This window comes from Tachysurus fulvidraco, chromosome 1 (genome assembly GCF_022655615.1).
Source record: "Tachysurus fulvidraco isolate hzauxx_2018 chromosome 1, HZAU_PFXX_2.0, whole genome shotgun sequence".
Taxonomy (NCBI): Eukaryota; Metazoa; Chordata; class Actinopteri; order Siluriformes; family Bagridae; genus Tachysurus; species Tachysurus fulvidraco.
This window is the reverse complement of record NC_062518.1, coordinates 50389590-50402228: the sequence shown is the minus strand read 5'-3', so window position 1 is coordinate 50402228 and position 12639 is coordinate 50389590. Positions and strand designations below refer to the sequence as shown.

Genomic DNA, 12639 nt, shown 5'->3' with positions numbered 1-12639 from the left:
AAGTAGTAATAACACTCGGTCAGACAAATACAGACGCTTTAACACAATTTGTCAGTGGTTATTTACTCTATATATTAGCCTTAAAACTCACAGGAGACAAACAACAAACCTCTCACACCGATCTGCAGTTCTAAACTCCACCCCTTCATCCAATCATAATTCTCAGTATACCTGCAGAGGCGGGAATAAGAAGGACAAGGGCCAATCAGAAAGAAATGAACTAAGCTGCTGGGCAAAGCCACGTTTTTAGACAGTGTATTACTAACAAACTCTTAAAGGGGACGTGCACAATTATTTTATCACAATACACAGACACAGTTATGATATTATATGAACCACAAACAATCATAAATGCCCCATTACATGAAAATAAAAGAAATGATACTTAACATAACCACAGCTGGGCTACACTAATGTTTCAGCAGAACAAAGTCATTCAATATAGGGTTTTAGCAGCACAAAGTCATTCAAATTAAAAATATACCAAGGGAAATGGGGTCGTAAATTAAAGAATATTAAATATATGCATTAGAAATATTAATAAATAAATAAAGACAAATATATAGATTTAGAAATAAATAAAACATTTTCATTTGAAAAACATTTAAGCATCTGATGTACATGTGAACTAAGACACACACACACACACATACACACACACACACACACACACACACACACACACACACACACACACAGACACAAAACAAAAACAAAAAATAATACACTAAATGTCTCCTTTTTGTGTCATTTGCCCTCAATTTTAAACACTTCATTCTGACCATTCCAAAGCACTGACACTGGAGACCCCTTCCATAAACATGTCTTTAAAATCTAAGTGAAATTGTAAGGAGTAAAAAAATTTGCAATTAAATATGTTTGATATTTATTTTCTGTCATATATCAGATCTGCTTTAATCACCATGTCTGAAGTTCCAGTTCCTCCCAAAGTCCAGGAGAACTTTCAGGACAATGCAGGTCTGACAGCTTCATTTTTGAAGATTGTTAAATATAAACATGGCTTTAAATCTATAAATTAGCAACCAGCCATTAAAAAACAATTACATTTGACATGAATTGACATGAAATTTGAAATGTGCCTACAAACAACTTGATTTTTATGATAATAATCTGTTTTGTTTATTCTATGTATAAAAGGCTGTAGGGAACTTGTTTCTGTCGGTGAGCCTGAGACCCATCAGAAGGCCAACAGCACCACAGGAAAATACAGAATGTGGTTCCAGGACCCAGAGTCTCCAGGAGCTCTGTATGGGCCAGACATGGTGTGGTGCATCGACACTGTGAGCAGTGAAGTATGAGAACTGTACGCCTATGAAAACCTGGAGCAGCTTGCCCGTGACTACCCCACCAAGAACCTGCTTTTACCAGAGTCGATGGGGAGCACCGGGGCACCGGGGGAGCACGAGGGCCACCACGGATCGCTTTACTACCCACGCAGACAGAGCCCCACGTTACTGCGTTATGACGTTGCTGCTGAGAACATCGTGGCCTGGAGAGAGCTGCCACACCCAGGATTTCATGGCCAGTATCCTTATTCCTGGGGTGGCTACACTGACATCGACCTGGCTGTGGGTGCCAAGGGACTGTGGGCCATTTACAGCACAGAAAAGGCTCGTGGAGGCTCATCATTATCTCACAGCTGGATCCTGAAAACATGAGAGTGATCAGAAGCTGGGAGACCAACATCCAGAAGAACAAAGTGCCGAACGCTTTCATGGTGTGTGGCAGACTGTACACTGTACAACCCAACTTTTATAACATCGTGTAACTTAGTGCCATCTTCTGGCAAATAGATTCAACTGCAAATACAGTGATAACATAAGCGCTTCCAAAACTTCTTCTGGTGCCTCCTTCATTCCACCATCATTATCCTTCATGAAAATGATCCAGCATCTTTACGAAAGTAGTGGTGTGTTCTCTAAATGTGCTTAGAAAAATGGGTGAATATAGAAAGAGGTAGATTTTGGATAAAGGAAACCCACAGGGGACTTCACATGGAAGTGTATTTTGTTGGAATATGTGATGTTAACAACCTGTATAAGTTCTTTAAATGCACCTCTGTATCTAAATAAATCCATTTACTGTATCTAAACCAGTAAATTTAAAATAAAGAAAATTAAATATATTTAACATCTAAGCATCTGATGTACATGTGAACTAAGGGAAATTTATGATAATGAATGATAATTTAAAACGGCAGCCATAAATGTATATACACATTTATATATTTACTGAAATTGGAAATGTGCAAAATATTGAGCAGAAAGCAAGGATTTTGCTGTAAATTGCCATGTTACCAAGAAAAATGACCAAACACCAAGGAGAGGAGACATGATGAAATACAGGAGAACACAAGGCAAATTATGATAATAATCCTCTACCTGCACTTAGGACTCTTTACCTGCCACATACAGGCATTATTTAATCAATTCTGCATTAAACTGATCTTACACTCACTCACTGTCACTCACTTATTTTCTACCGCTTATCCGAACTACCTCGGGTCACGGGGAGCCTGTGCCTATCTCAGGCATCATTGGGCATCAAGGCAGGATACACCCTGGACGGAGTGCCAACCCATCGCAGGGCACACACACACACTCTCATTCACTCACACACTACGGACAATTTTCCAGAGATGCCAATCAACCTACCATGCATGTCTTTGGACCGGGGAATAAACCGGAGTACCCGGAGGAAACCCCGAGGCATGGGGAGAACATGCAAACTCTGCACACAAAAGGCGGAGGCAGGAATCGAACCCTGGCCCTGGAGGTGTGAGGCGAACGTGCTACCCACTAAGCCACCGTGCCTCAAAAGAAAATAAAGAAGATATGTAAAAGCAAATCATCATCAGTCATTGGCTCATTCCTTTGTGCACTAACTATATCACATACTTAGGCATTAATTAAGCATCCCCCCCCCCCCCCCCCCAGGCTGTCAGAGCTGTTTGGACTTTACTCCATTACTTAAACAATAAATGATGACCTTCATCGCTGGATGAATTTACTACTATCCATTATGGGCAGAATATCAGTAATTAAAATGACTATAGTCCCTAAATTAAACTATATATTTACAATGACTCCAGCACTACCCACCTTCACCTGGTGTAAATCACTAAATTCAATCCTCACTAAATTCTATTGGAAAAATAAGACCCCAAGAATTAAATTGACTAAACTACAGAAACCAAAAACACAAGGAGGACTGGAAGCACCACATTTCTACCACTACTTTTTGGCCAATCAGCTCCAAAACATATACAAATGGATTCATCCTAACCCATGGCTAGATGTTGAACAGTCAATTTGTAAAGAGATTAACATTTCAGAATTACCTTTCTATAGTCAGACAATCAAAAAGGACCACTGTTTTAAATCACCAACAATAGCCACAGCTCTGACAGCCTGGGGGAAATGTCATCAAATCACAAACACCCCTCTTGCACCATCTAAATACACCCCGATCTGGAATAACCCAGATTTTATAGTTAATAAGAAGCCATTCAACTTACGCACATGGGTAGATAAGGGCATCACACAACTTCAACACATCCTCCTTAATAACAACTTGGCACCATTTTCCCACTTGGTCCAGAAATACGACATTGGGAGTAATTGTTTTTTGGAATATTTACAAATCAAATAATCTATTCAATCAAAAATCGACACTCAGACAATCTAGACCTTTCGCCCTCCAATCTCTCCAATCTCTCCAAATCATTCAGAATCATTCATTATTTCCACACAATATTTTACTAACATCTAGAATCTTTCATTTCTACAAGTGAAGCTGAATTCAATCCAGTCATAAAGCTGAACAGTGAAGGTAAACCTGCACTGATCCAATAAATAACAGCCATTAATCATACAGATGTCTTGTGTAATTTTACTTTGTGCTCTCTCTCTCTCTCTTTCTCTCTCTCTCTTGAACACAGGCACTTGAAACTTCTCATTACATAAGAAAATTTAAAAAAGAAAAGTAAAAATAAAAGTAGTTAGTGTAATGTTTACTTCCGGTTAGTTATCACCAATAATGTCTCTGCACTAGAGCTTCAAATCAAATGTCACATTGGGAATGATTATACAGTGGTAAATGTAAGAGATTTTACACCCCATGATAACAGTGTTGCTACAGTACAGAGGCTTTTCTCCCATAGACAGCTCTCTGATCTTCATGCTGGTTTTTCCTTTTTAATAACACATTCAGTCTTCACAAGTAAAACTGGAAACTAAAACCGAGTTTAGATGTTCAGAACTATTTATTATTTAAATGATCAATCTAACAGGACACACCTGGGTAATAAGAAACACGTCACATTACATTTCAACATTTTTTATATTTTTCTCATCTAAAAATTGTGTGGTGTGGTACAAAATACACCATGATCTATGTTATTTACCATAGAAACAAATCTACATATAAATATTAGTAAATAAAAACTAAAGTCGTAAACTTTTCTCATATTCATCATTAAACATTTTTTTATTCATAAGAACATCATCTGCTTTTGGGTTAACTTAAATATGAATTTATTATTATTATTATTATTATTATTATTATTATTATTATTATTATTATTATTATTATTAATATGAGTCGCCGCTGCCGGCTGTGCCGCTTCCACGCCTGCTTCACCACATTGGAAAGCAGCTTCTCCAGTGCTTCCCTTACAGTCTTCCTGCAGTTGCAGACGGGTGGAAGCTGCCACCCAGTTTGGTCGGGTGATATCCCCTTTCCTCTAGCCTGATATCGCTGCATTATTCTCCGAACTGTCATCGAAATGACATTAGCTGTCATGGTGAACTGTAAGAGAATGAGTAACACCCACCTAGTGGCTGCTCTATTTATAAACTGACATTATAATTATACACAAATCAAATGTGTGTTATTGGTCATTATCCCTCTTCCTCCTGCTCCTCCTACACACTTATTGGCTAAGATCCTTGTGACCAATCTGAAAACCAATCCGAAACACGCCGTAGAATTACAGCATCAGTCCGTCATTCTGTTCTACGCCACATTATTAATGGTGCTTGCAAAGCAACATTCTTGTTATTGTGCCGTAACTTGTCCCACAGCTTTTGTCCTAGACCCATGAATGAGGTGTCAAATCGACCGGCTCATTGAGGAGTGCTGTGCTATGACTCAAATGATCGGCCATTTTAAGCTTCCGTAGAGGGAACTCCGAAATGCCGATCATTTGAGTCATAACACAGCTCTCCTCAATATATATATAGGGAGATTTCTGAGGCCTTCAGAAAAAGAGTTGTTTTTGCTCATTGGGCTGGAAAAGGTTCCAAAATCATCTTGAAAGAGTTTGGAGTGTAAAAATCTATAGTCAGTGTTACCTATGAAATGATGACATTAACTTGGATCTGGATTTTGTCTTTTATTTCTCTCGTGTAGAACTCACACTGTACACATTTGGTCGTTTTTGCTGTAATTTCATTTTAGCCCTCACGGTATGTTGATAGAAATGTTAAGAGTGGAGTAACTGCCATACCACCAACATCTGGTTATCCTTATGTGACAATCTCATCCAATACAATAAAGAGACAAAGTGACATTAATGCAGCAAAACGAGAGAAAACAAATAAAAGACAACAAAGACACAAAGCAAGGAAGAAGGAAGTTATGGAAAATAAACTAAAGGAAATGGGGACACTGTTGTATGAAATAAAGAAAGTGAATGTATCTAATTAATCCTGTGAAGAAGAGATCCAGAAGGAAGCTGATACAACAACAGGAGGAACAGACACTGTACCTAGACAGTTGGATAAAGACCCATCATCTTGCTGAAAGAAGATTATAGAATTGTTATAAGTTTTCTTTACCTTTTATACGAACTTACGTAATTGTTTGTCTGCTCAAGAAATGATGTAATGTTCAGTAGCATGTTTAAATGTCAAGATAGAGAGTAACATTGAAAGCTTGATGTGAAATCACAAGGTTTTGTGTCAGCAGTATAAAAAACAAAGAACTAAAATTAAAGAACTAATTATTTATATATGTATATTTATCTATATACATTATTTTCACTTATATTTTCATATTTTATATAGTTTTTTATACAGTTCATACTTTTTTATTTATTTATCCCCTTTTGGTTTATTTTTTTATCCTAAATTGTGTTCTTTTTTTATGCTTATATACCGGACAGATGTAAAAAGCATGTCACTGCATGTCGTACCCTGTATGTACGTGTATGTGACACATAACTTTTGGTTTTTAACTTGGAGACTGTTTCTTGGTTTATTTTATTCTCTTCTACTTACACTAGAATTGTTTGATTATTTGAAGCAGATTTTATTTGTATTTTGACTTTACATATATTACACACATTTATCTGTATTACACTGCGTTTAATAAAAACAAGGCCTCCCATTGTGAGGATCCTGAAAAGACAAGAAGGTCTAAGTCTGACTCCTTCATCTAAATATACAAACAATAGATTAGGTAGAAGAACTTGAAGAGGACCGAGGGACTTGGAAGGTCACCTGCGTTCAAGGTAAGACCGACTCTGATAGTTGATCTTGTGTTTTCAATACTAACCCAGTTAGGTAATAATAGTGTGGAAGGTTTTCTACACAATCCCCAAACAAGTGTCACTGAGGGACACGTACGTCAGTATAAATGACTTCAGGTGTAATATCTTTTTGGTCAGAGCAGCGTGTCACAGCAGGTTAGAGTACAGTTATAGTGTACAAGGGATTAAAACCTTCATATTGTACATAATATGTGGACTCGGTGTATAGCTACGTTATATTTGCACATAAAGACAATTTCACCGACTATTATTGGCTTTACGGACGTGACGTTTCCCAACTGGAGTCTTCTGAATGCTGACATGTCCTGTATTATACAAGGGTAAAAGTGCATGAAGAGAACTATGAACATAGACAACTCATTAATAAATATATAGTAATATTAATGTGATGATTGTTATATCCAGAAAATATAACCTAATGTTATTCATCTTGTGTTCAAATTAACATTCATCTAAGACTGACAGCAATTAGCAGGAATTATTTATAATGGTCCTTGTTACATCAGGTAAGACTATTGCTAAAGATTCTCTTCAGTTTTATCTGAATAAAAATCTAATATTTTGAAGCTTTGAATTCAAATGAACAATTTGATCGATAACATTTGAGTTTATATGAGTAGGAAAGGGAAAATATCTATAAAATGATCATTCTATAAGCTGTCTATAAAACAGTGAACATATAGGAGAATATTGACATTTTGCCTCCACACAGAATCAACAATTATTGCTGATATTTTCTTAAAATGTTTCATTTATAAAGCAAACTATGTCTATAGAATTAGTAATCAATGCACATGACCTCTTTTTTATGTCCACTAAACACAATGTGAGTGACTATCTAAGGACAAATCAGAGTAAACATTTATTAGATAAAGATGTATTGGGCATTAATTTGCATAAATCTGCATAAATTTATAGCCTCAGATTTACGTTGCCTCACTAACTTACCTTACTAACAGAACTAATGGCGTGCTGTCACTCATCTAACACAGTGTTCAATTGGAAAGACATGAATGATTAACATTTATCATAGTGTGTTATAAACACATCTCCTACTGATGTGAGATGTAAAGCCATGAGCTTTGATTGTGAAGTACAGAGGTTAAGGATTACAGCTTGAATCTCCACTACATGACAAAAACACACAGAGAAACCTGACTGATGCACAGCGACTGTAGGGAGGGATGTGTTAATGCATCCCTAAAGCAGGTACATGCATGGACTGTAACTGGACAAAGTGGCAGGTGTTACAACGGATGATTGTCCAAATCTGATGGGGACAAATGGGGATAAAGTGACTAAAATAAAGTCTGACAAGATATTTTACATTCATACATTTTTATATTCTCATCATTTGTGAATATGAGAATCAGACTTCAGAGCAACTGTTGAAGACTGAACAAGAAAAAAGAACTGAAAAACATCATACAAACATCATATATACATATGATATAAAAATATATAAAAATATACACATTTTACACATATACACATAAAAATTCATTTCCATTCACAGTAACTGTACAACAAGGCAGTTATGTGTTGTTGGTGAAATCTACATTGCTATTGTCCATCTAGATGTAATTATCAGGAAATGTAAGCTGAAACTCTGGTCTTCTCTCAGATAGTTATGTTTTGTTTAGACTTCAAGTTTAGCAAAACCCAAAGGATTCGTCTTGCTGTTCTAATACTATCGACTGTATAAATACAATGCATATAAAAGTCTACACACCCCTATAAAAAGGGCAGTTTTTATTTTTGTGATGTAAAATCCACCTTTTCCTCCCTTAATAAGAACTACAGGAGTCAAGCCTTGAATAAATACTGGAATGAATCACTTCAGACAAGACTCAATAAAAAGATATAAAAATAACTAGATTTGACAAAAGAACTAAACTATTTGTCAAATTTAAGAGCACTATTAATTAAGACACCCAGAAAGTCACCAAATTTCAGATTTAGACAGACGATCAGGAACAAAACCAATTTCAAGGCATTTAATAATTATTAGAAGACTACATTTAACATTTTCTTTACAAAATGTAGGGAATAACATCAAGGAGAATGCTTCTATTCACAAGCCATTAGACACCTGAACAACACTAATTCTTAGACATAGTGATGCTCAGAGTTCTCTGAAATGAATACCTTAAGATTTCATAGAAAATTTAACTTTTCTACAGGCCAGCCTGAGGTTAGAGATTGTGCCATTTAACCAGGGTCAAACAAGGTCTCGATTGGTTGTGATGCCTTACACAGTGAGTGAAGATGTTGCAAACATCTCTGTGGAGACAAGGCAAGTGCAGCGTAGGTACTTCAGCAGCAAGGGTGTGTGTAGACTTTTTTATATCCATTATAGAACTGAACTGGCAATTTTTTCCACCTGTATTACTGAGTTAGTGTTTGCAGGTGTACTGGCCCAGGTGTAATGGTACCTCCAGTGAATGTCAGTTTTTTAGGTCTTACAGACTCTCTAATATTAATGTAAGATACATGCAGTGGTGTGTCTTGGTGTACAGCAGCAGCACTTTAACTGTAAACATGATTCAATTACATTTTTTCGCTGTTTTACAGCAGACATTTAAAGTCATTTTATTTAGAAAATGTCCTTATATAAAGCAACTTCTCCAAGATTCCCTTCTCCAACCATCATTTTGGTTTGCTGTCCAGGTCAGTCATGAGTTAAAAAACAGCTCTTGTCCCAACACAGAAAATAGAAAACAAATAAAATCCACACACTGGTCTACATAGAAGTGTATATCTGTGATCTGGTCGGATGAGTTGACCATCAGTTTGTTCTCCACACATGACATGGAGTCTGGTGTCTCTGTCATGCTGAAGGGGGGCATTTAGTTCTGTTGCTGCTGTGGTTTGGCTCCACTCATCAGCTTACAATGAAGTATCACTGCAAATCAGTACTGCAGTTCTTCTTACTATCATTAAACATAGCACCTGGAAATAATAACTGTCAGTGCAGAGAGATACATGTGATATTGATGCCTTCTGAACAGATTCTGTTCTTGGAGGAGGTTCACTTGTGAAGAAGGTTCTGTTCGTATGAAAGGTCTTGTTGTAAACTTTTTCCAGAGAAGACCAGGAGACTTGGATTTCCTTGTGCAGTAGTCATTATTGTAGAGACACTCGATGAACACGAGTCTTCAAGTCACAGTGTACTGGCACGAGTGCTGCAGTCATCAAGTCTAGCTAAGTTTAAATTCATTGTAAATGTACACATTATAGCGGGTAGTCCCATCAGATAGAGACTAAACCCTCCGGTGACAATCAAAGCATGTGAGGATGTAACAGCCCCACACCAGATCCTGGACTTTCACCCACCCTTAATCCCATTAACATAACAGTTTTCTCAGACCTCCTCGTTATCATAGGAATGAGTTCACCTCTAAAGCTTGGCATTCCTTCTTGACTCATTCCTTGAATCAAATGGGCACCTTAAACAATGGGACAAATGTCACAAAAGGACGACTTAAAATTATTTCCCACAGTGGACACATCACACTGCTGAGGAACCAGGACCGAAGCAGATCCCAGAGAAGGACAGACTATATTCCATGAGTTTGAAGGCCTGATGTGGTGTGTAGGTGTGGACATCTAAACCAGGGTCTGATTGCAAAAAAAAACTGGAGTAGTCAGGTCTAGGTTTGAGTATTGGAGCAGATTCTGTAGTCAGGTCATATTCTTCATTTGCTGTGAAGCACAAAGGGACGGAGAAAGCTGTAGATCCAGATACATGTTATTTATTCCTGTGCTCCCATTTAAGTTTTGATCTCTAATTGTTCCAGCATCATGCTGTATGTAGTTACAAGTCTCTTCCCTCAGTTACTACTCACAGTCACTTTCATTCTCACCCGGTCTTAACATTCCTTGGTTCTCTGATAGTTCACTCAATTTTATTGCACCATTAGAGCTCTGATGTTCTCCTGTTCCATTCCTGGGCCTCTGTACAATATAGAAGAAATAATATGTATATATGCATTATTACATTATATATCAATACTAATACACTTCAAACACCTTACACCTAAAATGCTGATGAATAAAACTGAAGATAAATTCAGTCTTTATTTATAAAGAACCTATAGAGGGTTTAGTTGTCAGTGTGAGACTGGAAGACATTTATTTAGTTATTATACAGTAGGTGATCATTATATTTGTTCTGTGGAAGTGTCCATGTAGTAACTGAGTGATGTCTAATCAGGGTGATGTGGAGTTTATTACAGCACAGAGTCATGTGATCTCTGATGTCACAGCGCTTCATGTCTGTTACTTACATCATGTCTTCGGTTGCTGTGATATTTTTTCCTCAGGTACAGGATTATTCCAATCAGTGCAGCAACCAGAAGCACCAACACCACCATCAGGACAATCGCCCACACTGGTAGAGCACACTCCTGATCTTTGTTCTGATCTGTACTCCACACACACACACACACACACACACACACACACACACACACACACACACACACACACAAACACACACACACACACACACACACACAGAGTTTATTTGTGACTTAACACACACCATGTGCCAGTGAGTGTGATTAACTGAACACCAATAACACACCCACTGGGCCTCATTTACAGTGTTTGTTTTAAACTTTTATTTATTTGTAAATCATCTGCAGGAGAATTTATTTACTAGTAAACAAACCTGTGTGTAAAAAATGTAGAATTTAATGACAGGTTCTCATATGGTCAAGTTTCAGAGCAACTTTAAGTTTTATTTTATTATATTAACTGAATGTTCATGATGATTTCTGACCAATATCAGACTGTTGAATTTTACACACCGACACAAATCACACTGAATACGTACCTCTTACTGTTACTGAGTAAATATGAAGGTTCTCGTTATACTCCGTGTCTCTGATGATGTAAACTCCATCATCAGTCCACTTTACTCCTCTCAGTGTAAGAAGTGTGTTAGTGAGTGATGTTCTCTGTGTGTATTCAGCTGTACAGTCTAGTGAGCTTTTATACACACTGCAGATCTGTACACCACGTGGATCTGTTGAATTTCTGTGTTCAATGGTCACCTCCACTTGGTCTGATATGTGTAAATTCAGCTGTAGATCTTCACCAGGATTCATCTGAACTGGTGATCTGATGGCTGAGGAGAAAAAACACCAGACATTTTAACTGGTTGTAATTATTACACATTAAACCTAAATCAGTGAGAGTTTATAAACTATAGAGCAGTAAACACACTTACACTTGATGCTGAGACGCACATCATTAACGTCTTTGCCATCACACTGACACGTGTATATGTTCCTCTTACTGTAATCAGCTACAGGGATGGTGAGGGTCAGATCTCCCTTCAGATACTGATCATGGGAGATGTTAAATCCTTCTGCTGACCAGCAGGATGTCTGATCACACTGAGCCACTATATAGGTTCGGTTATAGAACGGAGTCCATGTAACTTGATGAGAACAATTCCGTTCACAGGGCAGAGCAGCAGCCTGATTAAACTCCACCTCTACAGTAATGACAGCTGATACAGGAACTGAAAGAAAAAGCAGATAAACAGAAGAAAATATAAATCTATACATGTACATATGATTAAATGAAACAAATCTGTTAATCAACCTCAGTTCTAATCAAAACGAATAAATATTTATTTACTAATTAATTAGTGAGGTCACAAATTTGCATAAAAATACGCACAAAAGTATTGATTTTTAATATAAAAAAAGTGAACTGGATTTTTTTTAACCTTTTATTACAGTCTTGGAAATGTTAAAGATGACTAATAACACTGGCTTTTATGCATTGTTAGTTTTTGTGTAGCTTTAGATCTAATTATTTCTTCCTTATTTACATATCAGGGCTGTTTTTTCATTATAACCATGTTTATTCATTGCATGGCCATGACATGAAAGAAACATGCATTCTTAATTGTTTATGGTTTCTTCCAGTGAGAAGAGGTAAAATTAGGAATTTTACTGTTGAACAAAAAATTGGGCCATTGAACCATTACACTACTGGTACTGCTGGGTTCATCCTTATCTGAGTGAAACAGAGGAGGTTGCAGTTGA

General features: G+C 37.0%; 1 protein-coding gene and 1 pseudogene across 4 annotated transcripts in view; one reads left to right on the top strand and one right to left on the bottom strand.

Annotated features, from left to right (window-relative positions):
• The first annotated feature begins 645 nt into the window (after nt 1-645).
• Nucleotides 646-2344, top strand: LOC113636536 (annotated as a pseudogene).
• Nucleotides 2345-10307: 7963 nt separating this feature from the next.
• The window catches only part of LOC113636558, an 86513-nt gene continuing 84181 nt past the window's right edge, over nt 10308-12639 (bottom strand). For all 4 annotated transcript variants that reach the window (XM_047814330.1, XM_047814320.1, XM_047814318.1 and 1 more), the window contains exons 3-6: nt 11811-12107; nt 11415-11708; nt 10864-11000; nt 10308-10531 (exon numbers count right to left, since the gene is read on the bottom strand). In XM_047814330.1, coding sequence (XP_047670286.1) covers nt 10415-10531; nt 10864-11000; nt 11415-11708; nt 11811-12107 — 845 coding nt within the window. In that variant the 3' untranslated portion in view covers nt 10308-10414. The remainder of the gene's footprint in view (nt 10532-10863; nt 11001-11414; nt 11709-11810; nt 12108-12639) is intronic.